Source organism: Empidonax traillii, unplaced genomic scaffold (genome assembly GCF_003031625.1).
Source record: "Empidonax traillii isolate 1590-97213 ecotype Southwest subspecies unplaced genomic scaffold, ASM303162v1 scaffold513:size879593, whole genome shotgun sequence".
Taxonomy (NCBI): Eukaryota; Metazoa; Chordata; class Aves; order Passeriformes; family Tyrannidae; genus Empidonax; species Empidonax traillii.
In genome coordinates this window covers 813,774-832,552 of record NW_020955706.1, presented here as the reverse complement: position 1 = coordinate 832,552, position 18,779 = coordinate 813,774, and the positions used below count along the sequence as shown (strand labels likewise).

The 18,779-nt window shown below is 38.5% G+C and overlaps 1 protein-coding gene across 1 annotated transcript in view; it reads left to right on the top strand.

Annotated features, from left to right (window-relative positions):
* TTN (titin) overlaps positions 1–18,779 on the top strand; it is a 106,816-nt gene that overhangs the window by 42,207 nt on the left and 45,830 nt on the right. Inside the window, exons 72-104 of the mRNA XM_027896710.1 lie at positions 15–165; positions 253–534; positions 624–926; positions 1,032–1,334; positions 1,453–1,734; positions 2,195–2,494; positions 2,586–2,888; positions 3,030–3,338; positions 3,421–3,702; positions 3,935–4,234; positions 4,387–4,680; positions 4,784–7,750; positions 7,849–8,169; positions 8,283–8,567; positions 8,761–9,060; positions 9,383–9,685; positions 10,711–10,986; positions 11,103–11,402; positions 11,493–11,795; positions 12,036–12,335; positions 12,461–12,748; positions 12,841–13,137; positions 13,227–13,529; positions 13,621–13,926; positions 14,700–14,987; positions 15,092–15,382; positions 15,492–15,779; positions 15,949–16,539; positions 16,633–16,737; positions 17,083–17,280; positions 17,365–17,661; positions 17,787–18,374; positions 18,470–18,772. Of these exons, the coding sequence (XP_027752511.1) occupies positions 15–165; positions 253–534; positions 624–926; positions 1,032–1,334; positions 1,453–1,734; positions 2,195–2,494; positions 2,586–2,888; positions 3,030–3,338; positions 3,421–3,702; positions 3,935–4,234; positions 4,387–4,680; positions 4,784–7,750; positions 7,849–8,169; positions 8,283–8,567; positions 8,761–9,060; positions 9,383–9,685; positions 10,711–10,986; positions 11,103–11,402; positions 11,493–11,795; positions 12,036–12,335; positions 12,461–12,748; positions 12,841–13,137; positions 13,227–13,529; positions 13,621–13,926; positions 14,700–14,987; positions 15,092–15,382; positions 15,492–15,779; positions 15,949–16,539; positions 16,633–16,737; positions 17,083–17,280; positions 17,365–17,661; positions 17,787–18,374; positions 18,470–18,772 (12,607 nt within the window). The remainder of the gene's footprint in view (positions 1–14; positions 166–252; positions 535–623; positions 927–1,031; positions 1,335–1,452; positions 1,735–2,194; positions 2,495–2,585; positions 2,889–3,029; positions 3,339–3,420; positions 3,703–3,934; positions 4,235–4,386; positions 4,681–4,783; positions 7,751–7,848; positions 8,170–8,282; positions 8,568–8,760; positions 9,061–9,382; positions 9,686–10,710; positions 10,987–11,102; positions 11,403–11,492; positions 11,796–12,035; positions 12,336–12,460; positions 12,749–12,840; positions 13,138–13,226; positions 13,530–13,620; positions 13,927–14,699; positions 14,988–15,091; positions 15,383–15,491; positions 15,780–15,948; positions 16,540–16,632; positions 16,738–17,082; positions 17,281–17,364; positions 17,662–17,786; positions 18,375–18,469; positions 18,773–18,779) is intronic.

Sequence of the window (18,779 nt, the reverse complement as noted above, 5' to 3'; positions counted from 1 at the left end):
ATATTTTTTTCCAGGTAAAAGATAAAGAAATTCGAGGAACCAAGTTTGTTGTGGCAGGATTAAAAGAAGGATGTTTTTACAAATTTAGAGTTAGAGCAGTGAATGCTGCTGGCATCGGAGAACCTGGAGAAGTCACAGATGTTATTGAAATGAAGGACAGAATTGGTATTTATCATTTTCATTTACATTTTTAGTACTTCTAATTCAAAGTGAGAAAAACACTCACTAAATTTTTTTGTTCACCTCTTTCAGTGGCTCCTGATATTAATTTGGATGCAAGTGTCAGAGACAGAATTGTTGTTCATGCTGGAGGAGTAATTCGAATCATAGCATATGTCTCAGGAAAACCACCTCCAACAGTGACTTGGACCAGGGATGACCGCGCTTTGCCAGAAGAAGCCAAAATTGAAGAAACAGCTATTAGTTCTTCTTTAGTCATCAAGAATTGCAAAAGGAGTCACCAGGGTTTATACACTCTTCTTGCTAAAAATGACGGTGGTGAGAGGAAGAAGACCATTATTGTTGATGTGCTAGGTAAATAGCAACTGTAATTTTTGTGACTAGTATAAGTTCGTAAATTCAGCATGTACACTTAAATACTCCATTTTTTCCCTTGCTTTCAGATGTGCCAGGTCCAGTGGGAGTGCCATTCCTTACTGAGAACCTAACCAATGACTCTTGTAAATTGTCATGGTTTACTCCAGAAGATGATGGTGGTTCTCCTATTACCAACTATATAATTGAAAAACGTGAAGCTGACCACAGAGCTTGGACTCCAGTGAGCTACACAGTTACAAGACAGAATGCTACTGTTCAGGGACTCATTGAAGGGAAAGCCTATTTTTTCCGAATTGCAGCTGAGAATCTAATTGGCATGGGTCCATTCACAGAGACAACAAAAGAGATTGTCATTAGAGATCCAATAAGTAAGAATATTTCTAAGTTTGGATAACTGTCATATTAGATGAATATGCAGGAGTATTCTGAATACACAGAAAAATGCATTTACAATATTTTTTGTTTATTCACAGCTGTTCCTGACCGTCCAGAAGACCTGGAAGTAAAAGCAGTTACCAAGAACTCTGTTACATTAACTTGGAACCCTCCAAAATACAATGGAGGCTCAGATATCACCATGTATGTCCTAGAGAGCCGTCTCATTGGAAAAGACAAATTCCACAAAGTTACAAAGGAGAAAATGCTTGATAGGAAATACACTGTAGAAGGCTTGAAAGAGGGTGACACCTATGAGTATCGTGTGAGTGCTTGCAATATTGTGGGGCAAGGCAAGCCATCATTTTGCACGAAACCAATCACATGCAAGGATGAAATTGGTATGTAACTTTTTCATATTTCTTTTCAAAACAGTGTTCCCATTTATTGATTCCTTACTTTTTCTTTTTACTATTGCTGACATTTTTGGGCATCACGTTTTTCAATATTGTCTTTCAGCTCCTCCCACACTTGACCTTGACTTTAGAGACAAGCTTATTGTTCGAGTTGGTGAAGCTTTCAGCCTGACTGGACGTTACTCAGGCAAGCCTGCACCAAAGGTTACTTGGCTAAAGGATGATATCGTTGTGAAAGAAGATGACCGTATAAAGATCCAGACAACTCCTACAACTCTTTGCTTGGGGGTATTAAAATCTGTCCGTGAAGACACAGGGAAATATTGTGTGACTGTGGAGAACAGCACAGGATCAAGAAAAGGATTTTGTCAAGTGAATGTTGTTGGTAGGTTTTACTGAACAACAGTATTGTCTCTGATTTTATTAGTGATTTGAATTAACTGAATTATATAAAATGTAGATATTGAAATGTATTCTTTATTACAATAATCTGATTTTCTGCATTCTCAATTATACTGAAAAGCCTCTAAATAATTTTGAGTACATAGTTAAATCTGGATTGGTTTATTAAGCATGAATAGTTTAATATCTCTACATGCACTTAAGAGAATGTCAAGACTGTAGAAAATGTTAATCACCAAATACCTTATAAGCATTAAGGAATTAAGTCAAGTGAGTCAAACATGTATTAAAGAGGAATAGTCCTGAGGTCTTATTTCCTTATTAAAACTGTGATGTCAGGTTTCTCATTTTATACTATATTTGCTGTATTGACACTGTTCAGTCTTTGTTGTTATGTGAAGTTTATATAAAAGCGTGGGTATGCTTTATTTTTTCTTAAACAGATCGCCCATCACCTCCAGTAGGCCCAGTTATATTTGATGAAGTCTATAAAGATCATATGGTAGTTTCCTGGAAACCTCCATTAGATGATGGAGGCAGTGAAATCACAAATTACATTATTGAGAAGAAGGATACACACAAAGACCTATGGATGCCAGTTACATCTGCCACAGTGAAGACAACATGCAAAGTTCCTAAGCTGCTTGAAGGAAGAGAATATCAAATTCGAATTTATGCTGAAAATCTTTATGGCATAAGTGATCCTCTCATCTCTGATGAGATGAAAGCCAAGGACCGTTTCCGTATGTTTCTCATTTACAATCTTACTTCAATACTCTAATTTTCATTCTGTTTATAATGCTTATACGCTCTTTTTTTTTCTCCCCACCCCAGGTGTTCCGGATGCACCTGAGCAACCAATCATTAAGGATGTTACCAAAGACTCTGCAGTAGTGGTTTGGAACAAACCGTATGATGGAGGCAAGCCGATAACAAACTATATTGTAGAAAAGAAGGAAACAATGGCTACAAGATGGGTCAGAGCTACCAAAGACCCAATTTTCCCCGGCACAAAGTTCAAAGTACCTGACCTCCTTGAAGGCTGTGAATATGAATTCCGTGTTTCAGCAGAAAATGAAATTGGTGTTGGTGATCCTAGTCCACCATCAAAGCCAATTTTCGCTAGAGATCCAATCGGTGAAGTATCAAATTTCATTTCTCATTGAAAATTTAATGCACTCCTAATTTCAGTTAGAAAAGGATTTTAATAGTTTCTTTTTTTCTCCCTTTTTGGTTTTTTTGTTTTGTTTTGGTTTTTTTTTTTGCTTTTTTTAACAGCAAAACCAAGTCCACCTGTTAATCCAGAAGCAGTAGATAAAACTAAAAATTCAGTTGATTTATCTTGGCAACCACCGCGCCATGATGGAAATGGCAAGATAATTGGCTACCTAATAGAGTATCAGAAAGTTGGAGATGAAGAATGGAAAAAGGCTAATCTTACAGCAGATTCTTGTCCTGAAACAAAATACAAAGTCACTGGTCTTACTGAGGGTTTGACCTACAAGTTCAGGGTCAAGGCAGTCAATGCAGCAGGGGAATCTGATCCAGCCAACGTTCGTGATCCAGTAGAAGTAAAGGACAGGCTTGGTGAGTTTAATAAAATCAGATAAGTTTACCTAAGAACATTTTTTTTTCCTCATTTTTTAAAAACTTATCTTTTTGATTCCAGAACCTCCTGAGTTGATACTTGATGCTAATATGGCCCGAGAACAGCATGTAAAAGCTGGAGATACCCTGCGACTTAGTGCTGTTATTAAAGGTGTTCCATTCCCAAAAGTTACTTGGAAGAAAGATGATCATGAAGTCTCACCCAAAGCTGATATTGAGGTTACAGGAGTTGGTAGTAAGCTTGAAATTCGTAACACAGTCCATGAAGATGGTGGAATGTACTCCCTGACAGTTGAAAATCCAGCTGGTTCAAAGACTGTTTCAGTAAAAGTCGTGGTCTTAGGTAATCTTTTTGGTGTTCCTTTTATACCACACCTTCTTATTCTATAATCAGAGATTAGGAAATAAAGGTATTTCTGGAAAATATCAATTAACAAAGTTTTAAAAAAAATACACAGTAGAAAAAGGACTAAAAATTACATTAAATATATTACTTTATGTTGAAATTTACTAAGCTTTATAAGAAATTCTTTGGTTATCAAATAAATAACGGATTTAATTTTTGTTGATTTTAGATAAACCTGGTCCACCCAGAAATCTGAAAGTGAGTGATATTAGAAGTGACTCTTGCTATCTCACTTGGACTGAACCAGAAGATGATGGTGGCTCTGTCATTACCAACTATGTGGTGGAAAGGAAAGATGTAGCTTCTGCACAGTGGGTAGCCATCTCATCATCCTCCAAGAAACGCAGTCATATGGCTAAATATCTGATGGAAGGCACTCAGTATCAATTCCGAGTTGCAGCTGAGAATCAGTTTGGTAGAGGTCCATATGTGGAAACACTCAAGCCTATTAAAGCTATAGATCCACTGCGTAAGTGTTTTTCAGTTACACAATTTGGTTTTTTTAATATTGTTATTGGTACTTTGGAGACTGTCCTGTTAGTATCAATGTGATACTGACATAATACACTGATACCATAGATTTTTCATCCTAGTAACCATTTTGGGGTTTTATTTTAAAAGATCCTCCAGGGCCACCAAAGAATCTGCATCATGTAGATGTTGACAAGACTGAAGTTTCCCTTGCTTGGAATCGACCAGATCGTGATGGTGGTGCTGAGATAACTGGATATTTGGTGGAATATCAAGAAGAGGGTGCAGATGAATGGACAAAGTTCCAGACAGTCCCTATGCTAGACTGTGTTGTTACAGGCCTACAAAAAGGAAAAATATACAAATTCCGTGTGAAAGCTCAGAATATTGTTGGTCTCAGCCTTCCCGATACAACTATACCAATAGAGTGTCAAGAAAAACTAGGTAATTTTTGGGTTTTTTGTGTTGTTTCACTTATTCTTTCTGTCTGTCTTTAAGCATTTCCCTTGAAATGCTTAAATGAATTTCTATTTTTCTCTCATTTCAGTACCTCCATCTGTGGAACTAGATGTGAAGTTAATTGAAGGTCTTGTTGTTAAAGCTGGCACCACAGTGCGACTTCCAGCAATTATGAGAGGTGTGCCAGTTCCCACTGCAAAATGGGTTACTGATGACACTGAAATTAAACCAGATGGCAAATACAAGATTGAGACTGACAATTATTCAACCGTGCTTACTATCAAAGACTGTATAAGAAAAGATACAGGAGAATATCTACTCACAGTATCTAATGCAGCTGGCAGCAAAACTGTGGCTCTGCACCTTACAGTTTTGGATGTTCCTGGCCCACCAACTGGTCCTATTAATATTCTTGAAGTAACACCAGAACACATGGTTATTTCTTGGCGCCCTCCTAAAGATGATGGTGGGAGTCCTATAATTAATTATATTGTTGAGAAGCGTCAATCAAAGAAAGAAACTTGGGGAGTGGTTAGCTCTGGAACAAGTCACACAAAAATTAAGGTTCCACGACTGCAGAAAGGCTGTGAATATATTTTCCGTGTTCGTGCAGAAAATAAGATAGGCATCGGTGCACCCCTTGATTCAGAACCAACAGTTGCTAAATATATGTTTGATCCACCATCCCCACCCGGTAAACCAACTGTTTATGATATTACAGAAAATGCTGCAACAGTGTCTTGGACCCTACCAAAATCTGATGGTGGAACTCCAATAACTGGTTATATACTTGAACGTCGGGAAGCATCTGGTAAATGGGTGCGTGTCAACAAGACACCTATACTTGATATGAAATACAGAGTCACTGGTCTTTTTGAAGGCAACACATATGAATTCAGAGTTTTTGCAGAAAACATGGTGGGTTTAAGCAAACCATCTCCAAGCTCTGATCCAATAAAAGCATCACGTCCAATCACTCCTCCTGGACCACCTATAAATCCAAAATTAAAAGACAAAACTAAAGAAACAGCTGATCTTGTGTGGACAAAGCCACTCAAAGATGGTGGCAGCCCAATTCTAGGATACATTGTGGAATGTCAGAAAACTGGAACTACACAGTGGAATAGGATTAATAAGGATGAACTAATTAGACAGTGTGCTTTCAGAGTACCTGGATTAATAGAAGGAAATGAGTATAAGTTCCGAATAAAAGCTGTCAACATTGTGGGAGAAGGAGAACCAAGAGAACTGCCAGAAACTGTACTTGCAAAGGATATCCTTTCTCCTCCAGAAATAAGCCTAGATGTGACCTGTCGAGATTTAATTACTGTCCGAGTAGGTCAAACAATACGTATTACTGGTAAGGTAAAAGGCAGGCCAGATCCTGAAATAACATGGTCTAAAGATGGCAAAGTACTAGTCCAAGAAAAGCATGTTGAGATACTCCATGATCTACCAAATGTTGAACTGCAAGTGAAAGAAGCCAAAAGAGCTGATCATGGCAAATATGTAATAGCAGCTAAGAACAGCTGTGGACAGGCTCAAGCTTTTGCTATTGTTAATGTACTTGACAGACCTGGACCATGTCAGAACCTGAAAATAAGCTATGTCACAAAAGACTCTTGTATGATTGCTTGGGAGAGTCCAGTGGATAATGGTGGCTCTGAAATTACAAATTACATAGTAGAGTACCGCCAACCAAATCAAAGGGGATGGTCAATTGTCTCCTCTGATATCACTAAACGATTAGTAAAGGCAAATCTTGTAGAGAACCGTGAATACTTCTTCAGAGTTTGTGCAGAAAACAAAATAGGTCCGGGTCCTTGCATTGAGACCAAGACTCCCATCCTTGCCATCAATCCTATTGACAAGCCTGGAGAGCCAGAAAATCTTCACATTGCAGAGAAAGGGAAGACATTTGTGTATCTGAAATGGAGAAGGCCAGATTATGATGGTGGAAGTCCCAACCTAAGTTATCATGTTGAGAGAAAATTGAAAGAGTCAGATGAATGGGAAAGGGTTCACAAAGGCAGCATTAAGGAGACACACTACATGGTAGATAAATGTGTGGAAAATAAGATTTACCAATTCCGAGTTCAAACCAAGAATGAGGCTGGTGAAAGTGGCTGGGTAAAAACAGAGGAAGTTGTTGTGAAGGAAGATCTGCAGAAGCCAGTGCTAGACTTGAAGTTAAGTGGAGTTTTAACTGTGAAAGCAGGTGACACAATTAGAATTGAGGCTGGAGTCAGAGGAAAACCACAGCCTGAAGTTGTATGGACAAAAGACAAAGATGCCACGGATCTCACCAGATCTCCAAGAGTCAGTATTGAAACAACTTCTGACACATCGAAGTTTGTTCTCACAAAATCAAGGCGCAGTGATGGCGGGAAATATGTGATTACTGCAACTAACACAGCTGGTAACTTCGTGGCATATGCTACTGTTATTGTCTTGGATAAACCTGGTCCTGTAAGAAACTTAAAAGTCACGGACATTTCAAGTGATAGATGTACTGTTACTTGGGACCCTCCAGAAGATGATGGTGGTTGTGAAATACAGAACTACATCCTGGAAAAATGTGAAAGCAAGCGTATGGTTTGGTCTACATTCTCTTCGTCTGTCCTAACAAACTATGCAAAAGTGACACGCCTCATTGAAGGCAATGAATATATATTCAGAGTGCGTGCAGAGAATAAAATGGGCACTGGTCCACCAACAGAAACACACCCAATTATTGCAAAAACAAAATATGATAGACCTGGACGCCCCGACCCTCCAGATGTCACAAGAGTTAGCAAAGAAGAGATGACTGTAGTTTGGAATCCACCAGAATACGATGGTGGCAAATCAATTACAGGATACATTTTAGAGAAGAAAGAGAAACGATCACTAAGATGGGTTCCTGTTACTAAGACTGCAATCCCAGAGAGACGCAAGAAGGTAACTAATCTCTTCCCCGGTCATGAATATCAGTTCCGCGTCAGTGCTGAAAATGAAGTCGGACTTGGAGAACCAAGCTTGCCATCAAGACCTGTAGTAGCCAAAGACCCAATAGGTAAAATACCATTGAATTTTCATATTTTTTTAATGTAACATGGCAGATGACTAAATTGTACAGCTGTGTTCTTATCTATAATTTTTTCTGTCTTTCAGAACCACCTGGTCCTCCCACAAACTTGAGAGTGGTTGATAGCACAAAGACTTCCATAACCCTGGGCTGGGGAAAACCAGTGTATGATGGTGGTGCTCCAATTATTGGATATGTTGTGGAAATTAGACCAAAAGTGGAGGGTGCTGATCCTGAAGCAGGATGGAAACGATGTAATGTTGCTGCCCAGGTTATTCACACAGAATTTACAGCCACCAGCCTGGATGAGAAGCAATTATATGAGTTCAGAGTTTCTGCCCAAAACCAGGTTGGCCTTGGTCGGCCAGCTGAACTGAAAGAAGCTGTATCTCCCAAAGAAATTCTTGGTGAGTTTTCCCATCCACTTTATCAGTGTTTACATCCAACCTTTATTTGCTTTAGGTTTAGTTTCTTACACATGCTAAACTTTGTATTTTATTTCTTTAATTTTGACTTTCAGAACCTCCTGAGATTGAGTTGGATGCAAGCATGAGAAAGTTAGTCACAGTCAGGGCTGGATGCCCTATCAGGCTTTTTGCCATTGTTAGGGGCCGCCCAGCACCAAAAGTCACCTGGAGGAGAATGGGTGTTGATAATGTCATCAGAAAAGGACTAGTTGATCTGGTTGACACTATGGCCTTCTGTGTCATTCCTGATTCAACACGTGATGACTCAGGCAAATATTCACTGACACTTGTTAATGCAGCTGGAGAAAAGGCTGTATTTGTGAATGTCAGAGTCCTGGGTAAGTAATGAGACAATTTTATAAGTATATTGAATGTTCCTTGCAGGATTATTTATGACCCCCAGATCCTACAGTTTTTGAGCATAACGGTATCAGCTAACACTAACTCCCCCTATATAAAAAGCTGTTAGCCCCCTTTAATTTTAATTTATTCAAGACAAAAAGTCTAATGTAAATTGAAATTTCTTTATAGATACTCCTGGACCTGTGTCAGACTTCAAGGTTTCAGATGTCACCAAGATGTCATGCCATCTTTCATGGGCACCTCCAGAGAATGATGGGGGTAGCCCAGTGACTCATTACATCCTGCAGAAACGTGAGGCTGACAGAAAGACCTGGGCAACAGTCACTGCAGAACTAAAGAAAACTAGTTTCCAAATAGCAAACCTTGTACCTGGAAATGAATATTATTTTAGAGTGACAGCAGTAAATGAATATGGGGCAGGTGTTCCAAGTGACATACCAAAACCAGTTCTAGCAACAGATCCTCTAAGTAAGTATGCCTTTATGTACATTTTATGGTTTTTTTGCTAACTTTAATAAGATTTTTTGTTTCTTGAAAGTTAGTGTTTCTAAACTGGACAATGCTACTAACTACTCAATGATAAACATAAATATTTTTGTGCCAGTTCCTTTAAAATAATATGATCTATGAATATAGTACCTTTGCAATTATTAAGATTTTTGCTCTTTTGTATATTGCCCTTGTTGAGTTAGCATGGCTGTCATCCAATAATCCAACAAATACTCAAGAGTTAGAAAATCTTGGAAATTCAGTGTTTAATGTGTTTGTTTGTTTGTTTTTTCCCTGAAAGGTGAACCTGATCCACCAAGAAAACTTGAAGTTACTGAAATTACAAAGAATAGTGCTACTTTAGGCTGGCTGCCACCACTGCGTGATGGAGGCTCTAAAATTGATGGGTACATTGTTAGCTACAAAGAAGATGACCAACCAGCGGATCGCTGGACAGAATATTCAGTTGTCAAGGATCTCTCCATTGTTGTAGCTGGTCTGAAGGAGGGAAAGAAGTACAACTTTAGAGTGGCAGCTAGAAATGCTGTAGGAGTAAGTTTGCCAATACAAGCTGAAGGAGCATTTGAAATTAAAGAACAACTCAGTAAGTAGCAAATTAAATACTGCCTATGTTGCAATATACTGCTTTAATAATAAAATGAGGAAGAATTATAGTTCTCACAGAAAAACATATGAAGTTATCTGGATGATGAAGGTTTACTGTACTGAATATTTTGACAGCTCAGAAAGAATGAGATTTTACCACTAATTCAGAATTATTAAATAATTTTTCAGGTATGGTTTCAGCTGGAACCAGAAAGTAGGAATTAGGGAGAAATAATAAACACCTTCAATGAACTTAAAATGAAAAAGAGTCAGACTGGTAGTTTTAGAGATAAATGGGGCCAGAAGTGCCACCTGTTTTAATGTAAGGGAAAACAAGTTGCTTATATTGTGAAGTTGATTGGGAATGTAAAGCAAAAGGCAGGGAGGGCAGGTTGGCCTATTTAAAGTGGCAGGGTCCCTGAAGCACAGGAGACGTAGAGGTAAGGGCATTGTGACATGGGAAGAGAAAGAGAGAGAGACAGGAAAAGGAGAATGAAAACTGGCCGATGGTGGGAAGACTACACCAAACAAGCTGTCACGTTTCTTTTGGAAGAAACTTGATAGCTTTTGTGGAAAAGAAGAAGTAGGAAAAGAATAATTTGAAGATACAAAAAGATTGACTGTGCAAGTGGGTTGAGTTCAGAACGTCAGTGTTTCTTTTCTTCTCCTTCATGTTTGTCTTGTAGAAAGTCAGCAATAAGTGAGCAACAAGTTCCAGATATAAAGAGGAATTACATTTCAAGCACTAATAGTTTACAAATATCTACATAAGTGTGTGCGAAGGCAATCCAAACTCATAAATATTCTCTTGTAAACTGTACAAGAATGTAAAAGTAAGACTGGAATAGATATTTCCCTGCAGTTGTCCATAAGTGGAACCTAAATTAAAATTCATCTGTTCATTTCTACTGGTCATTCCTCTTGAAAAATAAGCAGAGATGTTTCACATGAAAAAATAAGAAAAAGTAAATTAATATATCACAGAAATTGAATTTATATGTCTGATTTTTTTTTCTTTTACAGTCCCACCTAAGATTTTGATGCCTGATCACGTTCACATTAAAGCTGGAAAGAAACTGAGAATTGAAGCTCATGTATATGGGAAACCTCAGCCTGTCTGTAAATGGCTGAAAGGAGATCAAGATGTAGTTACATCCAGTCGCCTTGCTGTGCATAAAGCAGAAAAGTCTTCTGTCCTTATCATAAAGGATGTGACTAGAAAAGATTCTGATTTTTACACTCTTACTGCAGAGAATAGCTCTGGTACTGATAGTCAGAAAATCAGAGTGATAGTCATGGGTATGTTCCGTTTCATTGTTTTTCAATCCAGCTTTATACAAAGCTAGTTTTAGTATATTCCAGTGGTTGCCATTTTCTTTCATCCCTTTCTTTCTTAATCTGCTTTTTTTGTACAGATAAACCAGGTCCACCACAGCCTCCATTTGATATTTCTGAAATTGATGCTGATGCTTGCACTCTTTCATGGCATATACCTCTTGAAGATGGTGGCAGTAACATTACAAACTATGTAGTTGAGAAATGTGATGTAAGCCGCGGGGACTGGGTAACAGCTTTATCTTCTGTCACAAAGACAACCTGTAGAATTGGAAAACTTATTCCCGGAGAAGAATATATGTTCCGCGTTCGTGCTGAAAATCGTTTTGGGATTTCTGAGCCGCTTCCTTCTGCCAAGATGATCGCAAGGTTCCCATTTGGTATGCCAGTTTTTGTTAGCAGCGTTTCTCTATTTAATCTTTCTAGTAAGAAAACATACAATTGATATATATGTTTGTATTTCTTTCTAGATGTCCCTAGTGAACCAAAGAATGCACGAATTACCAAAGTCAATAAGGACTGCATTTTTGTTGCTTGGGATAAGCCAGATAGTGATGGAGGCAGTCCAATTACTGGTTATCTCATTGAGCGCAAGGAAAGGAACAGTCTGCTGTGGGTGAAAGCTAATGACACAGCTGTGCGCTCCACAGAATACCCTTGTGTGGGGCTCATCGAAGGTCTTGAGTATACTTTCAGAATTTATGCATTGAACAGAGCTGGAGCAAGTAAACCTAGTAAACCAACTGAGTTTGTCACAGCAAGAGCACCAGTTGGTAAGCCAAACGTACCACTACAAACTACTGTTTTTCTGATAATTTGCAATATGTCTGCCACTCCTTGTGATCTTCGGTTTGCCCTTTTTTTTTTTTTTATGCTTACTATGGCTTTACCATGAGTGCACTGTGTGTGGGTATGCAGTAAATAGGATCCAGCATTATTAAAGCCATTTTTTAATATTTTAGCTCTCTTTTGGAAAAAAAAAACAGACTACAAAATGTTTTCTTTTGCTTTAGATCCCCCTGGAAAACCTGAAGTTATTGATGTCACTAAGAGTACTGCATCACTGGTATGGACAAGACCAAAGCATGATGGTGGTAGCAAACTAATTGGCTACTTTGTGGAAGCTTGCAAATTACCTGGTGATAAGTGGGTTCGGTGCAATACAACTCCACATCAAATACCCCTAGAAGAGTACACTGCTACTGGTTTGGAAGAAAATGCTCAGTATCAATTTAGAGCAATTGCCAAGACAGCAGTTAACATCAGCCCACCTTCAGAACCTTCTGATCCAGTGACCATTCATCCAGAAAATGGTAAGGAATGTAAAAGCATTTGATAACTCTGATAAGAGTCTGTGCATGTTGAAGTAAATCTCATATCAAGAATGAGATGTTTATCTCTTACTATACTGATTAACCCTTGGACTGTTTCCTTTCAGTTCCTCCCAGAATAGAGTTGGATCTGTCTATGCAATCACAGCTTACAGTAAAAGCTGGATCTAATGTGCGCCTGGAGGCAAATGTATATGGCAAGCCGATGCCAACAATCACCTGGAAGAAAGAAGGAGAAGTTTTAAAGCCATCTGAAGGTGTTAAGATAACTACTAAGAGAAATCTTGCTACAGTTGAGTTGTTCAGTGTTAACAGGAAGCAAACAGGAGACTACACTATTACGGCTGAAAATGCAAGTGGATCAAAGTCAGCAACCATTAGGCTTAAAGTACTTGGTAAGCTAAAGACTGTCTATTAGCAAATACTTTTATGATTAAGTTATATAGCAAGAGATAGAGCTGTAATAACGTGATGTTAATTGTTCTAGATAAGCCTGGTCCACCAGCCTCCGTCAAAATCAAACATATGTATGCAGATCGTGCAATGCTTTCTTGGGAGCCTCCTCTGGAAGATGGAGGTTCAGAAATTACCAACTACATTGTAGACAAGCGTGAAACAAGCAGGCCGAACTGGGCCCAGGTCAGTGCCAATGTACCCATTACTAGCTGCACAGTGGAGAAACTAATAGAAGGACATGAGTACCAGTTCCGCATATGTGCTGAAAACAAATACGGTGTTGGAGACCCTATCTTGACTGAACCAGCAGTTGCTAAGAATCCCTATGGTAAGTGCTTTGTAGGATAGTTTCAAAAGTCACTGGCTTTTTGTGTGCAGTTCTGAATGTGAATATAATTTTCAAATAAATCTCCACAGATGTACCCGGACCTTGTGATCCACCAGTAATTAGCAATGTAACGAAAGACTTTATGACTGTTAGCTGGAAGCCACCAGCTGATGATGGTGGATCCCCAATAACTGGTTATATCCTCGAGAAGCGTGAAACTAAGGCTCTTAACTGGACAAAAGTGAACAGAAAGCCTGTCATTGAAAGAACTGTTAAAGCTACCGGACTCCAAGAAGGAACAGAATATGAGTACCGGGTGATAGCATTGAATAAAGCTGGACCTGGCAAGCCTAGCGCACCATCTAAAGCAGTGTATGCTCGTGATCCTCAATGTAAGCTTAAAATCTCAGATATTTTCCATTATTATTTCCAAATACCATCATACAGCATTTGGTACAATAACTACGCTATTTTAATTCTCAGATCCTCCTGGCCCACCTGCTTTCCCGAAAGTTGTTGATACTACTCGTAATTCAATAAGCCTGTCATGGAGCAAACCAGCATATGATGGAGGAAGCCCTATAATTGGTTATCTGGTGGAATCAAAAAGAGCTGACACAGACAACTGGGTCAGATGCAATGTACCAAAGAATTTACAGGCTACGCAATTTGTGGTAACAGGACTGATGGAAGATACAGAGTACCAGTTCCGCGTTTATGCTGTCAATAAGATTGGATACAGCGACCCAAGTGATGTTCCTGATAAACATACTGCCAAAGACATTTTAAGTATGTTCACTGAAAACCAATTACCTAGTTGACTTTAATTCATGGGATGATTTCCAAAGATAGAGTTTGTCACAGGTCACAGGCAGAGATTAATTTGGAATGTTATTACTCAGAAAATGTGGGCTAAAAGCAGCTAATTTGGAAGAGAACAGGGCACTTAGGAACAGAGTAGAATTTGGCTAGTGTCTGGGTTTTTTATTTGTATGCTTTATAGCCTTCTGTCTCCTATTTGAGTTCATCAAGATACCTTTCTTTCCCTAATCTTAAAATTAAACTTTTCAGCTTTCTTTTCTATTCTTAAAACTTTGTCATATTCATGTCTTCTAAATAATTGGAAGCCAAGATTACATTCTAAGCAGCTGTGTGACACGGCATTTGATTGTATGTCATTTACTCTGTAAAAGCCATGTTGGCTTTTGTATGCATTTTGCTGTTGTACCAAAGCATTGCTTCACAGAACTGTCTTGCTCAAGAAAAGCAGTAGAGTCTAGGAGGCTTTGGAACTCCTTTGAGTTCTAAAAAAACTAGGAGACTTTCTAACATAAATGGTGGAAAAGGCAGGAAAAAAAAAAAAAAGGGAAATCAGTGCAAAAAATGCCAAGTTTGCAAATTACCTTCAAACAGGAGTCAGGACGCTTACTAACATCATCACAGGCATGAGAAGATGGTTAATCTAGTGAAATGCCAGTAAAGAGGGACTTTCTGTAACAGGAACTTTGGTGATAGCCTTAAAGATGATGCTTTAATTACATATTCTTTTGTTAAACACACAGTTCCACCTGAAGGAGAACTTGATGCAGAACTAAGGAAAGTCCTTGTGTTGCGTGCTGGAGTCACAATGAGACTTTATGTGCCCGTAAGAGGACGTCCACCTCCAAAAATTACATGGTCTAAAGTGGGTGCCAACCTAAGAGATAGACAAGGATTAGATATCAAGTCAACTGATTTTGATACCTTCCTGCGTTGTGAAAATGTAAATAAATATGATGCTGGAAAATATGTCCTAAGTCTAGAGAACAGCTGTGGCAAAAAGGAGTACACCATTGTTGTGAAAGTACTTGGTAAGTCTCAGGGTTTTCCCCATTATAATATACTTGTTGACTTTTTAACTGATTTTTTAAACTTTTATTACTATATCAAACACGGTGGTCTTGTGTTTATGCAGATACTCCGGGCCCTCCAGTTAACCTGATTGTAAAGGAAGCATCCAAGGATTCTGCCTACATTACATGGGAACCTCCTCTAATAGATGGGGGCAGTCCAATCAAAAATTATGTTGTTGAAAAGCGTGATGCAGAAAGAAAATCATGGTCCACAGTAACAACAGAATGTCCAAAGACAAGCTACAGGATAACTAACTTAGAAGAAGGCAAATCTTACTTCTTCAGAGTTTTTGCTGAAAATGAATATGGTATTGGTGATCCCTGTGAAACTCGTGATGCTGTTAAAGCTTCTGGTAGGAAAAATGGATCCACTTCATCTATTTTTTTATTCTTTTTTTTTTTGTTTAAATAATGTTTATTTTTAGCTTGACTGGACACTTAGTATGATTCTCTTCCTTCTAGAAACACCTGGGCCAGTTGTGGATCTAAAAGCTTCAGCTGTAACAAAATCATCATGCAATTTGGTATGGAAAAAACCTATCAGTGATGGTGGAAGCCGTATTATTGCATATATTGTTGAGGTCCTGATTGGTGAAGATAAATGGCAAGAAGTCATGCGGGGAAAGAACCTCCATTTTTCAATGAGAGACCTAAAAGAAGGACAGGAATACACTTTCAGAGTGAGAGCCCAAAATGATGCTGGATATGGAACTCCATCAGAGCTCACAATTGTAGCAAGAGATGATGTTGGTGAGAGTCAAGATCATTATATCAATACTTCACTTACCCAAATTATATTTATTTTATACATACTGTCATTGCTATGCATACATACAAATCAGATACCTTTAAATCACATCTTAATTTTACCACAAAGTTTATGCACTGTTGAATAACTGGTTTCCTTTATTTTTTACAGTGGCACCTGAACTTGACTTAAGAGATCTACCTGATTTGTGCTATATAGCTAAAGAAGGTAGCAATTTCCGTCTTAAAATCCCTATGAAAGGCAAGCCTGTCCCAACTGTAACTTGGAAGAAGGATGAAGACCAAGCACTTACTGAGAGTGGAAGAGTTGCATTTGAATCTACAGCAGTTAACACCACTCTCGTAGTACATGACTGCCAGAAAGCTGATGCTGGAAAATACACAATAACTCTGAAGAATGTTGTTGGCAGTAAGGAAGGCACTATTTTTGTGAAAGTTGTTGGCAAACCTGGCATACCAACAGGTCCAGTGAAATTTGAAGAAGTCACAGCTGATGCCATAACCTTAAAGTGGGGCCCTCCAAAAGATGATGGTGGTTCAGAAATCACTAACTATGTTCTAGAGAAGAGAGATAATGTAAATAACAAGTGGGTGACTTGTGCCTCTGCAGTCCAGAAAACAACTTTTAGAGTTACAAGACTTCATGAAGGAAATGAATATACATTCAGGATCAGGGCTGAAAATAAATATGGAGTAGGTGAAGGCCTTAAATCTGACCCTGTCATTGCAAAACATCCATTTGGTAAGTATCCATTATAATTTATGAAATGGGGAAAAAATGTTAAAGGGGTGATAATAATTTTTAATGCTACTGCCTTTTTTCAATACTGTATAGATGTGCCAGATGCTCCTCCACCCCCCACCATTGTTGCTGTTCGGCATGAATCTGTAGCTTTAACTTGGACTGATCCCAGAAGAACTGGAGGATCACCAATCACAGGTACATCCCCAAAAACATCCCTAGTATTTCAGTTCTTAACAGTTCTTTCTCTCTGGCAAAGGGTAAGATAAAACTATCAGGTGTTTATGCTTTAAATTGAGTGATTGATTGATCAATTGATTGATTTAACTGGTTTGCTTCCCGTTTTTTCAGCAAGATTTAAAAATTAAACACTGGGCAAATACTACCTGAGAAACAATAGTTTGGTCAGATTTTTTTAAGACATTTGCTTGCACAATGCCTATGCATCATGCAATACAGGAAATATGATGTTTCACAATGCCATGAGAAATTAAGATTTCTAGAAACCTTGCCCATATTTTCATCTTATCATTTATCCTCTAGGTTATCACATTGAAGTTAAAGAAAGAAATAGTCTTCTGTGGAAGAGAGCAAATACAACACCAATAAGAATGAAAGATTTCAGAGTGACAGGGTTAACTGAAGGTCTGGAATATGAATTCAGAGTAATGGCAATCAATATGGCTGGAGTAGGTAAACCAAGTCTTCCATCTGAACCAGTTGTGGCACTTGATCCTATTGGTAAGTCATCGGGAGAATAAAAAGGAAAATCCTGAGATTTTAAATAACTTTTGTTTGACCGCTATTTATTATTTTTTCTTCTAGATCCCCCTGGGAAACCTGAAGTTATCAATGTAACCAGGAACTCAGTAACACTCATTTGGACAGAACCAAAATATGATGGTGGACATAAATTAACTGGCTACATTGTTGAAAAGCGTGATTTACCCAAAAAGACTTGGACAAAAGCTAATCACGTGAATGTTCCAGACTGTGCATTTACAGTAACTGACCTTATTGAAGGCTCCAAATATGAGTTCAGAATTAGAGCAAAGAACACAGCTGGAGCTATCAGTCCTCCATCTGAATCCACAGGAACCATAATATGCAAGGATGAGTATGGTATGTAGATGGTATTGAATAGGTAGAATTTTATTTGAATAATTAATACCAAATCTCCTTTTTTACCCCCCTGTGTTCTTGTTGTAACAATCAGGATTTTTTTGGTCTGTTTTTTTTTTTGACAGAGGCACCAAGCATTGTTCTGGATCCTCCTTTGAAAGAAGGTTTAACAGTAAAAGCAGGAGACACCATTACACTGTCTGCTATTAGTATCCGTGGCAAACCACCTCCAACTTCAGCATGGTCAAAAGCTGGAAAAGATTTTAGACCTTCAGAGCTTGTGCACATTGAAACCAAACCAACTTCTTCTACTCTAACTGTCAAATATGCAGCCAGAAAAGATTCTGGAGAATACACAATCACTGCAACCAATCCTTTTGGCACTAAGCAGGAGAGTGTACAAGTGAAAGTTTTAGATATACCAGGACCTCCAGGGCCTATTGAGATCAGCAATGTTTCAGCAGAAAAAGCAACTCTTACATGGTCACCTCCTGCAGAAGACGGTGGATCACCAGTCAAATCATATGTTCTTGAAAAGAGAGAAACTAGTCGACTGCTCTGGACATTGGTTGCTGAAAATATTGAAACCTGTAGGCATGTTGTTAGCAAGCTCATTCAAGGAAATGAATATGTTTTCCGTGTCTCAGCAGTAAATCAATATGGCAAGGGTGAACCAGTACAATCAGAACCAGTTAAAATGGTGGATAGATTTGGTAAGTAGAACAAGCTGAAAGGTTCAAGTGAGTTTTTATTAATCTCTAAAGACTTAATTTTTGGTTTTTTAACTGTAATTTTTCTTCCTTAACAGGTCCTCCAGGCCCTCCTGGTAAACCAGAAGTAACAAATGTGACTAAAAATACTGTCACAGTTACCTGGAAAAGGCCAGTTGATGATGGTGGAAGTGAAATCACAGGTTACCATGTGGAGCGGAGAGAAAAGAAAGGTTTAAGATGGGTTAGAGCAACAAAGAAACCAGTTTCAGATCTTAGATGCAAAGTAACTGGTCTTCAGGAAGGAAATGAATATGAATTCCGTGTCAGTGCAGAAAACAGAGCAGGAGTTGGACCACCAAGCGACACTTCAAACTCAGTCCTATGCAAAGATGTTGCATGTTAGTA